This window comes from Oreochromis aureus, linkage group 9 (genome assembly GCF_013358895.1).
Source record: "Oreochromis aureus strain Israel breed Guangdong linkage group 9, ZZ_aureus, whole genome shotgun sequence".
NCBI lineage: Eukaryota > Metazoa > Chordata > Actinopteri > Cichliformes > Cichlidae > Oreochromis > Oreochromis aureus.
Genome location: NC_052950.1, coordinates 25,817,930 through 25,837,353, shown reverse-complemented (window position 1 = coordinate 25,837,353; position 19,424 = coordinate 25,817,930). Strand labels below are relative to the sequence as shown.

Below are 19,424 nucleotides of genomic sequence, written 5' to 3'. Positions count from 1 at the left end.
TTGTAATTATTGTCTGACATAGCTGAATTGTAGGTTGTTGCGTAACTGTTGCCAGTTTCTCTGTCACTGGTGCCGGGTGTAATTGAATTGTATGGTAATGTATTGTTCAGAGATGTTAAAAATGGGCTCACTGTTGTGTAATTATTGTTTACTGTAGTTGTATTGTTTGCTTTAGTTACATTTTTGGCAGTTGTATTTGTACTGTGCACTGTTGTGTAATTGTTGTTTGTTGTAGTTGTACTGTAACTATTGCCAGTTTCTCTGTAACTGTTACCAGCTGTGGTTTCACTGTACACTGTTGTAGAATTATTTTTAGCTGTAGTTGTATTGTAATTATTGCCTGATACAACTGAATTGTAGGCTGTTGTGTAAATGTTGCTGGTTGCAGTTTTATTGTAAGCAACTGCATTTGAAATGTACATTGTAGTACTGCTAGCTGAAGTTTCTGAACTATTATATACTGCCTTGTTGTTGCTTTCTGTGGTTACATTATACACATTGTTTAGAGTCCCTGTTGTGTCATTACTGTCAGATGTGGTTACATTGTTAACAAATGTGTGTTTGCCAGTGGGAGTAAATGCTCCAGTTGTGGTTACATTGTACACTGTCGTGCCACTGGGAGATGGTGTAACTGTTGGAAGACCTGGAGATGTTATATTGTCAGTGGGAAATGGTGTAACTGTATCTATATTGGTCTTTGTTACATAATTGTCAGTATATGCATTGGCTGCAGGATCTTGAGATGTTAAATTGTCAGTGGGAAATGGTGTAACTGCAACTAACTGCAACTTTGTTGTATAATTTTTGGTATATGCATTGTATGCAAGATCTGGAGATGTTACATTGTTGATGGGAGAGGGTGTAACTGCAACTACATTGGTTTTTGTTGTATAATTTTTGGCATATGCCGTGGCTGTAGTTACATTGTATATTGTTGTAAGATCTGGAGATGTTGCTGTTGTAGTTGCATTGTGTACAGTTTGATTAGGAGATGTTGTAGATGCATTTGTTATTTTAGAGAGTGTAGTACTCTTAAGCACTGAATCAGGCATAACAGTTGTGGTGTTTTGTACTGCTATGAAAGCACTGGTTATGGTGTTGGTTAGTTGGGTTTCATTAGGTAAAGTATTTTGTACTGTTGTTTTATTAAACACAGTTGAAGGAACTATTTGTGAGCTATTCTGAAGAACAGGTTGTGGTGTTGGGGACTTTGCACTGGCAGTTGTTTGAAAAAATGTTGTGTTTTCTTTTTTTTGCACTGTATTTTCAATTGTTGCATAAATATCTCCACTCGTATTGGTCAACGATTTGGTGGTATCAGTCAAAGATTGCATAGCTGTAGTAATGCCGTTGGCCAGAGTTGAAAGTTGTGTTGTGGTTGGAACAGCTGAAGTGTCTGAAGGGCAGCTGTCAGTCAGAAGAACAGCAAGTGTCTCACTTGCTTGACTGTGGAAAAAAAAATATGATAAATAAGTTATAAATTATATCCTATTAGAGTCTACTGGACATAAAACACATCTCCTCTAACAGATTGTACCCGATATAACAATTTTGGGAAAAATGAACAACTTTCACAATATAGTAAGTGACATCAACATATATATATAAAAAACACTTTCTTACACAGAGCTCTTCTGTCTTAAACAAAAAAATAAATAAATAAAATAAAAAATAATAATAGATAGGAAAGAAATCTAATACTGAAGGAGAGTAATAAAAGTAATTCAGCAAACTTGTAAATGAAGAATGACAAAATAAAAATAAACTCATGTAAAAGTGTAAATGTTGTTGAAACAAAAAATGTATTACTTCCTATTATTATCATAAACATACAATGGTTTGGTTATGTTGTATTTGTTATGTCATGTTGAAGAAACAGAGTATATCTCCAATAACCTTGCACTTTTTTGTGTATTTACAGAAAATATGAAAAAAACACTCTTAAATTTCCTACTTACAGTTAATGTACATGACTATGAAGCCATGTGAGTATAATTTTCAAAGGCTGTATTTTATATACGCCTATATTTTAGACACTTGTTACCATGCAAGTAGTGTAGGGTCAGGTTGACAAACATCTGAGCTCCGCAGGTCACTGGCAACCCAGGTCAGGTTGGATTCCAACAGTCTCTGGACAGGCAAACCAGGAGCACCACACACCACTGACAAAGCACAGAGTACCATGAGTAACAGTGACAAATTATTATATCATATAAAGCAGTTTGCATAGTAGGAAAATAACAAAATAAGCATGCAAACTAACTCAGGCGAGTAAGCGAACTTTCGGCTGTAAATAAATTGTTCCTCGCAATGATATTTTGCATAAGGTTTTTTAAGGAGCAAACATTGACGGGTCCAGACATCTCCAATATCACCATACAGCTGTACAACCTAGAGACCAAAAGACAACAGGGTAAAGAGGAAAATGTTGGATTGACATTACACTCTGTCAGTGGAAATTGTTTTTCTTTCTTCCATTAGCATACGTGCAGGTAAAATGCAAAAAGGAAAAAAAACCCAAAACAAAACATGATTACCTCTGGTTTGTCCCATGACATTCTATATGAGCACCCTGAGTGATGAAAGTGAAAACATGATTCACATTATAGAAGTATGATCAATAATTATAGAGCTACACGAGTAATCATTATACAAGTTTACAGTAAGATTTACCTGATATTGCTTTGTAATATTATAATTACTGCACCTGGTAAGAAAGAATTTTTAATATGTGTAAATTATAATCAGATTTTGATAAAAGCAATCACATTTAACATCCTGGAGACCTTTAAATGACAATTCTTATTCTCTCTATTGTAAAAACAGACAGACAAACCCAGAACCATGTTTCCCAGGTAGGCCTTAGTTACACAGGCCCAAAGACCAATGCCATGGCAACAACCGGTTGTTGTTGCCATGGCAACATGTGTATTTCCCAAATGGTTGGTGAGTGGCTTCTTGAGGTGACTGACAGTCACCAGGACTGGCAACCACTGGTTGGGCAATATAGATTTTTCCCTATCAACCAGAGGTTGGCAGGGGGTTTCTAAGCCTGCATGACTGAGACAGAAAACCCATATGGAAAAGATATATATAAATCTTATAAAGTTTGTATCTGTCTTGTGTGAAACTTGTATGAAAAGCATACAAGAGTGAAAACAGATATAAGATCCCTTGAAAAAATATATAAATGAAACTTGTATGTTTTGGATACTTACTAAAACAATATATGAAAGTAATGAGAAATTGGCCACTTTCATGAGTAAATCATATAAGTTTTTACTATTTCTTTTCCATATGGGAACCAGGACAGTTTAGTTTAACAGCAGAACTTTTTACTGCTTACTGTTGCTTTGTCTGCTGTTGTGACCAACATACTGATACTAACAAATGCATAGTAAATATCAACACAATCCACACTTACTGTATGTAATGTAACTGGATCAAGACTTACTGTGAATTTGTGGGACATGCAGGACTTAGTAACTGTCAAATAGGGTTACAAAGTTACAAAGTTGCATAAAATATATACGTATATGTATATATATACACAGTGGCTTGCAAAAGTATTCGGCCCCACATTTTGTCACATTATACGAATACTTTTGCAAGCCACTGTATATATATATGTATATTAATTATATATTAATGAGGCATACTTTAAGCATACAGTGTGGTACATACCAAGCTTTTTAGGGACTGAATGTTAACAGCTTCACTAGTAACATTGATTCTAAAAGCATAAAATTGGCCTGAGAAAGCGATAAAGAAAAGGGATGGTTAGTATGTGGGTGGAGTTTCTGAGACACCATAAAAATACTTATTAACTGAGAAGTTCTCTTCTCAGATAGCTTGCTTCATAGAAGCAACGTTATGTTTTCCAAAAGCCTAAATATTTTCTTTAAATTTGAATAAAAATGGTGCATTCACTCATCACATATTGCAGCAGCAGCCTGGATTCTAAAAATGTCAGTGCAATATTGTGATTATTTTTCTTACGTGTAGAATTACAGAAAGCTGTGCAATCACAGTAGCGAGGCATTTCCCCTGAGGATCAGACAAACATGGTTACAGCAGCAAAACCCTTGATGAACAGGGGTGAATATAAAAAGCATCTGTGTTTGTGATACTCACTGCTACAAGAGTCATTCTTCAATTTAGGAGCCGGGTTGGAGTTGGGCTCTAAGAGGAAGCTGGAGATTAAACATGTAGAAGTTATAGGGTGTACAGACACACATACAGTGGACATTTAAAAAAAAGTGTGTTGCTCACCATGTTAGTGGAGAGGATTTATTTGACTGACAGATATCGTCAAGAGAAGACGTGGAATTGCATCTCACAAAACCGCCACTAGAGGGCTCTGCATCCTTACACAGATTTCGACCTGAAGTGGAGAAAATCCAAAGAGCTGAGTACTGCATCGGTCAGTGTCTGATTTTACACTTATTTTGGTTATTTAATATACTTTTTTCACGAGAGAGCTGAAAATATCACACACGCAGACAATGCAAATTTTCTATGACAGGCACAGATATTATCAGAAATCCTATTTACTGACATACCTGTTAGGTACACCTGTTCATCTGCTTGTCAACAACAAGATCTAAACAGCCAATAGCACGGCAGAAACCCAACAAATTAAAGCACGTTGCCATGATCAAGACAACCTGCTGGAGTTCAATCTGAGCATCAGAATGGGGAAGAAAGTTTATTTAGGCCCCTGTGATGTGGCATGGTTGTTGGTGCCAGACAGGCTAGTGTGAGTATTTGAGAAATGACTAATCTAATGGGATTTTCACTCACAGATCATTTCAATTTGAAAAAAAAAAATAAAGAAAACATCCATTGAGCCAGACTATTTCAAGATGATAAGAAGGCAAGACCAATCACAATGTCTTGGAACAGGAGATTCACATAGTTGCTGAGTGATACTGTATGATGGCATCATGCCAATATGGATCAAAATCTCTGAAGAATGTTTCCAGCACCTTGTTGAATCTGTGCCACAAAGAATTAAGGCTGTTCTGAGCCAAAAAGGGCTCAGACCAAGTACTAGGTGTACCTATGGTACCTAAGGTGTACCTGTGGTTATGACAATCCTGTTAATCTTGATAAATATCGGTAAGTAAAGTTGAACAGGTATGCCTGAATAGCTATGAAAACACAGAGATGAAGATAAATGTATCTTTGGTGGGTGAGTGAACAGTGTGAAGAGAGTCAAAAAGTCCAGTGACGATTAGTGGATTCTGAGAGGTCTGTCAGCCTACTCCTGTTTGCTGTAATATCACTGTGTAAGATGACTGATTACAACAGGCCTAAAATCCCAACAGTATTTCAGACAAGAAGTCTCAATTATGCATAATGAGTATGTGTGCATTCATGGTGGTGCTTTGCATATGTATTTCCATGTGTACATTTAATTCAAAAATGAATGCAGGCTGCATGTCTGGAAAAAAAAACTTAGAAACTTAGAAAAAAAATAGTTATATATTATTGGTAGTGACTTTTAGGATGGTTCACATGATTCCATTTAATGAGTTAAATATTTGTTTTGATATGATTAAGTTTTGGGGACAGGATAGTGGTGGCACTGATGATTCACAGCTAGAAGGTCCTGGACTTGAAGCCTTGAAACTGGAGCCTTTCTGTGTGGAATTTGCATGTGCAAATAGTTTCTAAACTGGTCGTAAGTCTGAATGTGAGTGTGAATGTCTGTCACATGTTAGCCATGTGACAGACTTTTTTGTCCACAGTGTACCACATCTCTCAATCTGTTAGGTGGGAAGGCCTCCTTTACTGTGATTCACTTTTCATTAGCTAGGTCTATTGCTGTATTTTCAGCCTCAAGTATTATCAAGCATAAATTTTACTTAAGTCACACAAGTATTAACAAGGGATCATCTCTTTAACAGGGAGAGAAAATTAGAGCACATATCTCAATGTGTCACCCCTATGATTTGATACTATTTATTGATTTTTAGTAATGAACTTATACATATTAACTTAAGTCACCACCTGGATTTACCTAAGTAAATAGTGTAAGAGCATTAATTTTAAAATTTGTATGTTTTTTAAACTTTTTTTTTTTTTTTGGCTGGGCAGTATATTTTTAACTAGTTGTTCTCTTTTACATGACCAGCATGAAACAACTTTGTAAGAACACACTGGGCAAAGCATCTAAGATGAGCTTTTCATAATCCATCTTCAGGACACTGCTGTTGTCAACACAACAAAGCCACATCAGCAGCATTATCAGGAGCTTTGTGCAAGCACTGAATAAGTGCAATCAGATACCCTGGGTACTGTGGTCCTCTTTTCCTTTTCACACTTTTCCTTGACACCATGATGATTTCTATCAAGAAGATAGGAGGTCATATTTTTAACTATTTTACTGCAGTCAGGGAACAAGGAAGGAAGCAGCACACAAGAAAGAGCAGTTGCCAAAGTAAAACAGGAAAATGGACATAGAAGACCGGGAAACTAATTCACAGACAAAACAGAGTGAAGGCAAAGGCAAGGAAACAAGCGCTCACCGACTCTCTCCATCTCCCCTATGATTCTCGCTTGCTGCAGTCCAGCGTCTCCAGCTTGTTGAAGTTCACACACTGAGACAGCATGGTTGAGCAGCAGCACCACATTGCAGGCAGTTTGGCTGGAAACAAAAGTGTTTCATGTGAGGACGCACAATCTGCTGCACATGTAACAGCTGTACAAAGCAGCTCCTCATATCCTTTTTACCTTATGTTCCTTTTTGCACTACAGGACACTTCAACTACCTGCAAAGAGAGAAAGGAGAGTTAAAGCCATGAGCCAGGCTTACAGGAGAAATTTGATTCTGTAAAGTATATAAGGTGTTGTCGTTTTCTGTACTGACCTGAAGTTGTCTGTCACCCTGACAGAAATTTAAAGAGCCTGTTTTTCCTTCTGCTGCACCAACACTGTCATTGTGACAACCAAATGCTTTTGACACCTGAGTGATAGACGGAGAGAGGGAGGCAGACAGATAGAGATGTTTGAGAGAGGTGATGGGAGTTTGACGTATAAAGTTTAAGTTTAAGGAAAATAGCACATGTTTTGTTAGTTTCTGCAGTCTTAGATGTCAGGATGAGAGCTAAAAAGACCACTCAGGTTTAATTGTAAAAGAATTTTGTTCTTTTATATACATATTATGAAACCATAGTTTATTTCAGTCAAATTATAGTTTGTAAATACAGGAATTTAAGCCATTAGTACAAGTTGACACAAAGTTTCCATGATGTATAACGAAATATCCCATGGAAACTGTTTTTTGTTTTTTGATCGATCGGATTACAAATGCCACAGTTACATATAGTGGCTTCAGTAGGATACAATTTGGATATTGACTCATATGTTTACTGATGCATTCTAGAGATGTTAAGCACATGGGCAAACTAAGGATACTGAATAATTTATAGTAGCTTTGTGTATTGGGTTTCCTCTGCCTTGAAATGATTATTTGTCAGCTCAGCCGTGGTAAACAGTGTATTACTTCCTGGACAAAAACTTATGGGAAAAGAAAGACACAACCCACTGCTATTCCCGGGATGTTATTTTGTTCCAAGTGGGACACAACTCATACTCTCCTGGGCAACAAAAACTTCAGAGCCGAGACTTTTATCTCTGAGCTGTCAGTGCATCAAGACAGCACTATTTGACAGCCTTGCATGAGAATTCACTGAACAACCTTTGCTTACATGCTATTTCCTTGCAATCGACCTTAAAAATATGACTAGATTTGTGTCAAAATGATCAAGCATTAAAAGTGAACCAAAGACTGAATACAACAGGATTGCTTTACGATCCGTGTTGAGAATTGTAATGGTTATGTCCAATTTTTCCTTCAGTAATATATATTAATAATCATAACAATAATTTAAAAAATGATCAAAGGAAGCTGGGACTATGGCACCGTATAGTATAATCTCAAAACAAAGCTGGAAGTGGACAGGAAGGGTTAAAGAATCATAACTGGACATTGTATATATTTAAATCGGGTAAGGTTGTTGCTTTTATGGGTAGAAACATAGTGGACAATATCTTGATCACATAACTTTGTACCTTTTTTCTCCTCTCCTTCAGCTTTGCAGAAAGAAACTCATTACCAAACAACAAAGCAAAAAGGGTTATTGGGAGGAAATGACTAGTCAAAATAACTGTGAATATATCTACAATGTCTAATAATTTGTATATCTATTACTGCTGTTGCCATTACATTTTATTTGATTATTACATTTGTTTTATCATTAGCTTTACAATGCAAAGATAGGTACCAGAGACAGCTAATAATCATGGTCTTAACGTAGAAAGGTCTATCTGACATAGGCTGAGAACTGCACATCAAGTGTCAGTAAGAATATTATGTAGGAAGTGTTCATTTAAGTTAGGAATGATGGGAAAGGAGAAGAGAAGACACTGAAGAAAGCAAAAAAAAAGGCGTTTAAAGAAACATACTTATAACACAGTGGGAGCAACATTTGTAAAAGGCCAAAGTGGTAATAAAGCAACAAATATTTGGCGTAAAAAAATCTAAATTATTTTCAGGTGATTCACAGGGTTGGAATACGCTGCTCCCACAAACTTACATTGTGCTTACAAGGCTTGTTTGTAAAAGCATGTGTCAATGATGGGGTGTTAACTGAAAGATTTATGAGAAACGTAATGAGATGGACAAGTGAAATTTGTCATTCTCACCAAATTTTGGACCTCTTCTTCAGTCTTGTTGCCCTCTACACTTATGGGCATCCAATAGTAAGCACCTGCAGAAAGCATTACATCTGTGAGGCCATGCAAATGCAAAAAGGAAATAGGAAAGGACAAGAAGTGAATATTTGCTTACTGTTATTGGAACAGAGTTGACGGACATCACAATGAACTAATCTGGTGGATCCTGAAAGAAAATGGCAACTTTACAAATTGTTCCTTCTCATTAGTAATGACAGGCAAAACTGGTGCTGGGGCTGAAAGACTATTTGTTGAGAGCATGATGGAGGAAACTGAAATATAACAAATATTCAGGTGCCAAGTTTTAATTTTTGTCATGTAGAATACCCTCCATTCCATTATTTGGTCCCATTATCTAGTTGTTTGTGGGGGTTTAGCTTTTTGGGTGTTTTTAGACAGTATCTGTCATTTTTTAGGTTTTGTTGATAGCTTTGATACAGTTTTCACATCAGGAATGCATTTTCCCACCCACATTTTGTTTGCACATGTTGATGCATTTGCTATCTAAATGCTACACCTCTGTCAAACAGAACTACAGATCTCTGACTTACCTGAATACTCTCCATCATTGCATTAGCATTTGCCATCAAATCAAAGCAAACTCTTTTTTTTCTAATATGTAAGAACGAGTAAGGCCAGTCACACGCTGTCAGTAGTAGTAGTGAAATCATGCGTCAACTGAGAGCAACGATAAACACATGTTCTCAGTCTTGCGTCAAGACAAGTGCATGTCATGTAACTGCTAATTACACACAAGCACATACTGTAATTATATATGTGACTTCACTGTAGCAAAGAGTAGCTGGTGCTGTGTTCTATGTTTTATATATTTTACTGGAGTGATTTGTGAAGAAGGATAGCAGCAAAAGTGAAAGGGAAGATTTAGAGACCTCCTATCTTGTAGGGTTTGGAGACAGTGGCATAGTCAAAAAAACAGGAGACGGAGCTGGAAGTGGAGGCTGATGATTGGCTGTGGCGACCCCAAAATGGAACAGCCGAATATAGAATAAGAAGATGAAGATAGTTTCGCGTGCATGATCTTACTTTTTTCAGTTTTAGCAGTCATACTGAGTAAACTGTAGAGTAAATCCTTCACATTTCTTCTTTTGTCTCTGAATGCCAACATTTTTGTAGTTCTGTTATTCTTACCAAAGACAGCAAGGTTTTGGCAAAAGTTTAAAAGCATTAGGTGTCTTAAAGACTTCACATGTTTTGATATATGCAAAAAGAGTTTCAAGAATTATTTTAGTGTCTTTTGCGCATATGGGTCTGTGTTAGGAGAACTGTTTCCAGAAGTACATTAAGAGTTGAGAGAATGATGCTAGTAGTGTGAGAACAGCATGAAAGTGATGACTCCAAAGAAGAACCTACTTTTGTTTTTCCCTCCCCTCTAAAGAAGTATCACATGATGGTAAACTACCACATGCACTAATCTCTTGATGACCCATCTGACTTCATTCCACCAATAACGCTTTTCTAGAATTTCAAAGACGGATTGGTGCTGCAGCTACAGTGATGCAGATGCCGTACTGGTCCGCAAAGAGAGAGCTGAATGGAAAAGCAAAGTTCTCGACTTACTGGTCGATCTATGTCCCTACCCTCACTTATGGTCACGAGCTTTGGATAGTGATTGAAAGAATAAGATTGCAGATACAAGCGGGGGAAATTAGCATTCTCTGAAGGGTAGCTGGCCTCTCCCTTAGAGATAAGGTGAGGAGTTCAGCCATCCAAGAAGGGCTCAGAATATAGCTGCATCCTCCACATTGAAAGTACCCAGTTGTGGTGGTTCAGGCCTCTGACAGTGATGCTGCATGGGGGAGGTGTTCTGAGCATGTTCCACTGGGAGGACGCCCCGGGGCAGACCCGGTAGAAAATGCTGGAGGAGGTGGTTTGGGAGAGGGCGGTCTGGGTGCCTGATGTGATGAATCTCAGATTCTGCTCTGACACGCAGATAGAGGGGAATCTAGTGTAATAAATCTGGTGCACTCAGCCTTTTATTAACTGATGTGGCTAGTGCAGGGTCAGCACCAGAGAATATGAATTGGATGGGCAACCAAGTTTGACAGTTGGTTCTTGAGCCAAATTCAGATAACATGATGACAAATCAGATGACAGAGATGAGAGAAATTAACTCTAGGTGCAAAAGACTACCAATGACCTCACCACACATTTGGCCAGTTGACTGTGAGGTCACAATATCTTCAAAATATTTCTATTTGTTTTTTTCAATTTTCTAGTAGGGTCATGCTTTAAAAGTAGCTGCACAAGCTATGAACCTTTTTTTTAGTTTCAAAGAGACATGAGGGGTGCTTCCCCAAGTCTGATCCACACAGGCACATCCACTCAGTGAGTGTCCTCCTCTGTGATGCTAGTTACAATGATTGCTGTAGAAGCACTACATGATTAGACTGCAAAAAATTATCAGTTACATGGCTGATTATGTGGGTTTTTCCCAAATTGTATGACTTAATGTAACTTGTAGTTGAAGTATATAGTAGCCAAAATAATGGAATCTCTTTATAGAGATAGTTGGAAAAGATATGCAAAGTAATCATCACCAAGAAGTTTCTGTGGGTTGTTATTAAAGTATATTTTAGTACTCTTGTCAGGGTCATGCTTACCAGATGAAGGCAGCAGGGACCGGCCAGCTCCCGGTGTAGTTGCTGTAAATGTGAATGAATTCTTTAAACTTTTCTCTTTTGCACTGTAAAAGCAAGGTAGATTCTAGTCTCTTTCTTTGTTGTTTCTGCACTATTGTGTTACAGTTTGTGTTAAGGTCTCCTATTTATTGCAGTGCAATAGCATTCCTGAAAAGCATATTTACACAAAAATAGGCCATCTGGTTATGTAAAACTAAAATAATATAATATTTTTTATGTTTTTTGGTGAGAACCCACAATTACACAGTCTTAAACGAACAATAGAAATATCCTCCAATGGACAAATACATATTTAGTCTTTTATATTCATACATTTAGACAAATAAACACAGCATGCATACTGGTGTCTAAGTCACACTAGTTGCATGGATACACACCATCAGTAATGCTTCTGTAAGCACGAGCCCCACGTTTCAACTGTTTGTGGTCTACAAGACCCATAAAAACATGCAACATTCAACATTCAACATGCACTGCAGTGGTATAGAAACAAGTGCTAGGCATAAAGATAACAAAAACAAGTTTTGCATGCACTGTTATCATTTTAAGCAAATGATATCGGCATGCTTAACAAATAATACTGATATACTAATATTAAAATATTCGCAGGAAATGTTTTGTCTGATTCGCGTAATGAATCAGACAAAACCAACAGTCCAACAGTTTTAGATTATTGTGGCAGCTTGAATTTGCAGGCATAAAACTCAGTAGTGCAAAGGCTCAACTGCCATTCCTGTAATTTTCAATAATCACTTTTAGTTCTTGTATTTTTTTCAACTCTTTAAGGAAGACTTGAAAATTAATTTCTGGTGTAAAATCTCTCGTATTAAACTCTTTTTCTAAACGAAAAAACTGAAAGCAAAGCTGTAGCAACTAGTGAGGCAGATAAATGCTTAATAACATGCTTACAACATATTTCAAACATGCTGTGCTATGGTTTGGCTAACATTAAGGTCTTTTCTGTGACAGAAAAGACAGCCCTGCATTTTCTTATAAATGCAGCCATTGTTAGTTTGGCAGTCCATTCATGGTTAATATTAATACATATTAATACATCTACTCTAGAACAATTAGGACCCGTGACAACGTATTCTTTCATATCTGGCTCACCACACATAAGGCTAGGGTCTATTTGCCTTGCGCTGGGACTGGTCACTCCCCAGTATTTGGCATTCCAGCCAATCACAGTGCCATCCTCGCAGGGCCCATGAGCACCCAAGTCTGCCCACATGCGGAACAAGTACAGCTCCACATTTCCGAGATTAGGTCCTGGGGGTGGATCTCTGGGACGACAGCCCAGCCACAGAGAGCCGTAGGAGGGGATGGCCTGAGCGATGGCGGTCCTCTCTGCTATAATGTCCCCATCAACCTGGAACAATTAAGGAGTTGGATGTTTCTGTGTCTGTCTTTATTGTCTTTGTTCTTCTAGTTTTTGCTTAGATCTGAAAGCAGGCAAACTTAAAAAAAAAAAAAAAAAAAAAAAACTAGACCAAATTTAGTCACATAACCATAACCAGACCGATTTTATGTTCTTTTTTCATTTATCCGATTCAGGGTCATGGGGGGACCGTTGCCTATCCCAGCTGTCATTGGGTGAAAGGCAACACCCTGGAGAGGTTGCCAAAGTGTTGCCAGGCTAACAGAGAGACAGACAACCATTCTTGCTCACATTCACGCCTATGGTCAATTTACTATCATCATTAAGCTAACCACATGCATATTCTGATGGACTACAAGTCTATCCATTCAAGAGACCCAAAGATCGTAAAGATAAAGCTGAAGCACACTGAGGACATCCACACTAGTGGCCAACAAGCCACACAGTAGGTAAAATGTAAGGCAAAGCAGCAATGACTTGAATTTTAAACTTAGACCAAATAGACTGTCCACTAATATACATGGCTGGCTTGCTAAGTCAAGTCTTTATTTGGAAAGAAAATGTTATCAGAACTAGAAATGATGGCCAAAATGTAAAGGGGAAAAGGTATGTTATCATTTAAATTGCTGTGACTAAGTTTAAAAAGAATTTCTTGTATATATATATATATGTATATTATATTTTATATTTATTTATTTTATATTTACAGTCTTAACCTGCTATTTATGGTTTTAAAAAACTATTACAGTGTATCTACAGAAAAAGTACTGAGACAGCCAGGGATTGCAGTCATTAGCATTACCTGGCCTAAAGTAACCAGGCAAATACATATTTACCTTATCAGTTCTTTGGAATCTATTTTCATACCACTGTGCAGGCTAAACATAGACTCAGCAACTCAACTTCTTGCAAAACTGTAACTGTGTTTGTCTAATCAGTACCTGCCATTTTTGTTTTGTATTTTATTTCACATTCCACTTATTATGTGCAGTGTTTTTGCAAGTTTCAGTTATGTAACAGTTTTTCTTTTTTTACAAACACTGTTTGTTTTGGGTTTGTGGTAACATTTTGTGCTGCTTCTTATTGTAACTACTAAATAAATTACACACATATACATACAAAATACATCAATTTGGAATAATATTGGGTGATTTTACAATGTTGCATTATTACTTTTTATGCAAGTAAAATATCTGAATGCTTTGTCAAGCACTTTTCAGTGTTACCTCCAGACTAAAAGTGTTGCCCTTTACATCCCTCCTTAGACACACCCTGTGCCAATGCGTTGGGGACAGCTGGAGAGGAAATTGGTGTCGCACTCCTAGTAGCCATCCGTACAGTGCCCTTTCATCTCCCTCCAGGCCTAACTCGGGCCTGGGTGCGAAGACTGAGTGGTAAGAGAAGGCCACCCAAGCACCAGGGAGGACCACACGAATGTCCACACATATGGTCATCTCATAAAGGAGGGGCACGGCTGCCCTGTCCTGCAGGGTCCAGTGGTCTTTACAACCATTTAATACTGCTTTAGTGTCTCCCAGGAAATAGCCAAGTGCTGCAAATGGGTAAAAGAAATCCAGGCAAAAAGTTTTAATTGCACTTTGACACAGTGGAGACAGATAAAATCTCAGTGGTGGCTTAGAGCCAAATAACTTCAAATTAAGTGTGCTATTTTAAGTCAGCAGTATGTTATGGTGTAAAATATTCCATTAAATAAAAATCTGTATTTCCTTTTTTTGTCCTTATGTGAGTAAGTCATTACCTGTAGGAGCAGCTCTCAGCAACAAAAGCAAGATGGTGAGAAGAAAATAAGGTTTCCATCTCCACCTCCCCTCTAAGCAAAGGTCATTCATCCTCCTGGGAATAAGAGGCAACACACTCCACAGTCAGTTATTCGTCCGTTTCTCCTTTTTATTTTGTTTTGCAAATTTCTATATGTCAATCATGTTATTCAAAGTAAATATCAAACTTTTTTTAAACAAGAACAACTTGCTTGCCAGCTTCCTCTTACTGTATTTATGTAATACACTGCATCTGTGTCTCTCTAAATGTAGATTCGTGTCAGTTTTTGTTCCAGTTGTCGGATTACATTCAATTTCTCCTTTCTTTTCCTCTCCTCGTAAACTGAAACGATCTTGTATTATATGTGCCTTTGTGTGCACTGAAAGGTTGACAATGGGGCAAGGGTGGACACATAGAGATTGGGTTACACCTTACTACATTCACACCTTTAAAAGAACCCTATAGGTTATATTTGTGTGAGTCATTTTGTGGCTAAATTTCAGTTCACAGTGCTTCTGCAAATTTAGCACATCCAAAGAACATACTAATGTGGCACTCTTGTACTTCTCTATTGACTTTTTTGTTTTGCTTTTTGTTTGCATGGCCATGTTCATAGTATAAAGGTGGGACAGACTGAAAAAACGGTGCCATATTGTCACGTTATAAAACTGATGTCAAGTGAGTTTGTGAAGCTGCAGTGTAATGCTTGTAGCATTTAGCAGGCTATTCTAATCTGTTCGCCACAACCTGGTGAATTAAATTCTCTTTTACCTCTGATTTGAGCCACAGACGTACTGCTGATCCTTGTGTTGGGGGTATTTTTAATGTTGTATAATGTTTTGGTTTCTCTGTCATTGATAAACAAGAGGTTGCTTGTCTAAATCTTATTTACCCACTCACTCACCAACCTCTGATTAAACTTGTTTATTTGTTGTAAAACTGACAGGTTGAGTCAGTAACAAAATGATCCAATGCCCCGCTAGTGAACAGCTGTCAATAAAAAGCAAATATGAAATATAGTGAATAAATCCAAGAAAAAAAACTAAAGCAGAAAAGTACCATAACTGGTCTTTCATGTAGCACTTTTTTAAAATTTGACCTTAACAACTATTAAATTACCATTCCTTTTGATTATAGTCAGATAATGCTAACAAGATTAGTCTTTAGTGGATAGATCATGTGATTTTTATGGTTGCTAAGCTGCATTTTAATTCCTGGTTAATTTATTATGTCAGCCCAAAATAAGAAATAAGACCACATCTCATTGGTAAATACTACCTTTTGGTTTTTTTTACCCTGCTGCAGTCTAATTTTCTTTAAATGCAGAAAAGGATTTAAATCATTTGTATACCTACCAGGAGTTACAGATTACTTAATACAATCTGCAGCACAGACAGAAAACAATAACTAAAAGAATGTTAAATCAATGTTTTACTGTCAACCTAAATTTCATTGACTTAACATTGGATTCTGACATTAATTCTTGGTCATTTTTACACCTCAGTTTATATTGAAACAATATTGAGATGATGATTAACTAAAGATCAAGAGGACATGAAGTGGAATTTCAACTGATGTTAAAAAAAATTACTTAAAATACATCAGCATAATGTAATTTACTTATCTAATGTTATGATAAATGATGCAATGATGTTGATTAAAACAATTTAACTGTACCATTAAACACTAGGCTTTAACATATAAATGACAACAGACAACTTCACATCAATTAAAAAAATTTTTTTAATTAATCTATTGAATCACAATTAGTTTTGGTGAATTCTCTCGTGCAGTGAATGATGTCCTGCCCCGGTCTTGACTGTAACTGAACTGCCTGTAGATAAAGGAGAACTCACAGACTGTCACTTCCTCCATTTGTTGAGTCGCCCAATCTACACAAGAAAACAAAACCAAAAACTGAATAAAGCAAATGAAAAAAATAAGAAAAGAGCATACTTTCTTTAGATTTGATGTTTTCTACTCAAGATATCTCTATCTTCTCTAATTCATCTTAGCTAACAAAATCTGATCATCTAAGTAATCAGTTACGTTAAGCCAATTTCAGCTGATTACCTTTTTGACAGTCAAACATCTAGAATATGTATCACTGTAGTGAGTGTTCAGCAATGTATATATATATATATATATATATATATATATATATATATATATATATATATATATATATATATATATATATATATAAATATATAAATATAACTGGTTAAGAACAGATTTGGTACAATTGAAATATTAGAAAATAAGTGAATGCTTACCTGATGTATTCTCTGGGGTGCAGTGATATCAAACCATAAATCCACGATTTTAAATATAATATCCCGGTCAAATATAAATCAATGACTACTGAACAAATGGGGTGGACCACTGCAAAAGAAGGGTGTGATGGAATTGTCCAAGTAATAATAGCTTTAATTTCCCAGTCAACTATAAATCCACCTTTATTCATCAGTTAGTATTTTTGTATTGGTTCAACATTTATTTAGCATTGATATTTCAATCTTGACCATAATGATGATACAGATGAAAAATCAAAATTAATTCAATCTATTCTTGCTATCAGGGATGTGGTACACAAAAACTGGCAAACTGCAAAATTATCTGATATTGGTGATGTGTGTCTCCTCAAATAAAAAAATATGCATATTCTTTGTATTCATAATGAATGAATAATGAATTTTTGAGTCTTTAATAAAATGCAAAATAGAAGCATTTCCCCCCAAACATAATACAAAATCAAATCCTTTTGAGCTACATGCAGTGTAGACTAGACACGGAACATTTCAGTGAAGAATAGATGATAGAAAATGACTGTCTTCTACTTGCTGGAGCAAATATGCAAAACAAACTATCAACTCATCTAATTCTGCTTTTTCAAGTCATATGCAGGTTTTATTCTCAAATGTTTCCAACGCCTGTAGTTTTTAAATGTGCCATCTGCCTCATCAACAATTAATGCTCAATCATAATTGCTCAGTATGCTCAAAAAGTACAAATCTTTACCTGTACATGAAAACCTCCCCCATCATTTATCCAAAGTCAGGTAGCGATGTCGGTGTTACCCATTATTTATCTGAAAATATGCACTGTTATCATTTCTTTTAGGCTGTTTCATCCAGTCACCTATTACTACAATTTACTGCCTAATGATTGCTAAAGCAAAGGGAGACATTGATTTTTGCAAAAACCTAATTTCCAATTTGAAAATATATTTTCTTTGCTAGTGAAAATAGGCTGACGAGACACTTTTCTTTTCCTTCTTTACACAATAGTATATATTGTTAGTGATTTTGCACTTTCTTTTATTGTAGCCACTCTTTCTATTATTGCAACCATCCAAACAACTATTCCTTTATATTAACGGTTATTATTTTACCGGAACCCTGACTCTTCCCTAAAACTAACCCAAACTTTTCTGCTTGATGTCCATTCTGAAAACCCATTAAAGGTGTTTAACAGCTTATCTGTGGTATTTCTATTTAATTCTGGAAATGGGAACATTAAAGCTGCAATGTCAAACAGAAAAGTTAAGGATAATGACCATGTTAGATTAAAAATAAAAAGTAAATGGATATATATATATTTTTTTTAAATTGTTAACATATATTAGACAAAAGCAACTATGAGTGAGTTATTCCTTTAAAATTTCAGACTAGGCCTCAGTGGATAAAGACATGCAGCTACATGTTTCCAGTAAAACTTCTGTAATCAGTTCACAAAAGTAAGTCATTACACCTTACTGTGTCTCATTATAAGACCGAATCTGATGAAATAAAAGTTAATCTATGGGGTTTGCTGCATGAAATATGCAGAATGTCAACTGGAGTGTCTGAATAAATTATACATGTAGATGGAGCACAAATAAAATCATCATCACTTTTTGTCTGTCTGAAGAATGCCAACAGCACTATTCTTTGCTTTAAAAAAACCCACATATTTGTAATATTTGCTCATTTGTCATTTGTGGAAAAGAAACGATCCTTCCTAAAGCCCAGAGGCTGCGCCTGCCTTTTCCCCCATTCTGGCTTTCCTGGAAATCAAAATATGACACATTCTTCTCGTCTTTCATTTAAGAATTTACAGTGCTGTTTTTGACATCGTGTGCATCCTTTACAAGCATTACACAGGGCATTTTACATTATATTTTAGATTCATTAAATAAGTTTTTTGGACTTTAAATGGCTTACCTGATGCTTCTCAAAAGCATCTGTAGTCTTTTTACGCTTGTCCGCAATTATATATGTATCCTAGGGTCCTATGGAGACTTGTCCTCTTCATTCTGCTCTGCGCATGTTTCTTCCTTATTCCCATATTCTCATTCATCCATCTTTCATAAGTCCAAAAATTACCACAGTTACCGTCTATTTCACAACTTGTTGTTTGTCTTTCCTTTCTGTCCTCAGTTTCTCTCTGTTGTTCCTCCAGTAGCAACCTGTTTCTTATACAGGAGCATCATCTATGGCATCAGATAGCATAGTTTGCAGGTGTGTTTGTGTTTCAGTATGTGCGTGTGCTAAGGCGCATTCAGGAAATCAGAAATTCTGAAATGCAAGGTCTGCCTCTGGGACGTAATAGACACAATTTTGACACACCCCCACAGAGGAGGAGGAGTGAAGCTCTATCTATCTGTCTATTTCTTTGTCTCTGCGTGACTCTTGGGTAACAGCTGGGAATACAGGATATGGGGTCAGACAGTTCCTGCAAAGAGTATTATCCTTTATCTGGAATGTATTTGTGTGTTTGTGTGCATGCATACATGTTTCTATTTGCCAATGTAAAGTGTGTGAGGTGAGCAAAAAATTGCAACAACAGTCAAAAATTATATGCTGGGCAGGTTGACAAACCGG

At 36.5% G+C, this 19,424-nt stretch overlaps 1 protein-coding gene across 1 annotated transcript; it reads right to left on the bottom strand.

Annotated features, from left to right (window-relative positions):
• Positions 1-1,032: 1,032 nt before the first annotated feature.
• On the bottom strand, positions 1,033-19,053 carry LOC120441832. The gene is made up of 19 exons (XM_039617282.1): positions 18,765-19,053; positions 14,540-14,634; positions 14,007-14,332; positions 12,513-12,771; positions 10,516-10,682; positions 6,875-6,970; positions 6,739-6,776; positions 6,534-6,652; positions 4,273-4,384; positions 4,135-4,193; positions 4,000-4,047; positions 3,685-3,752; positions 3,455-3,486; positions 2,674-2,707; positions 2,538-2,572; positions 2,264-2,391; positions 2,045-2,162; positions 1,153-1,446; positions 1,033-1,039 (listed from the first exon to the last, which is right to left on the bottom strand). Exons 1-19 carry the CDS (start codon positions 18,782-18,784, stop codon positions 1,033-1,035), a joined length of 2,055 nt encoding a protein of 684 aa, XP_039473216.1. The 5' UTR covers positions 18,785-19,053.
• Positions 19,054-19,424: the final 371 nt, after the last annotated feature.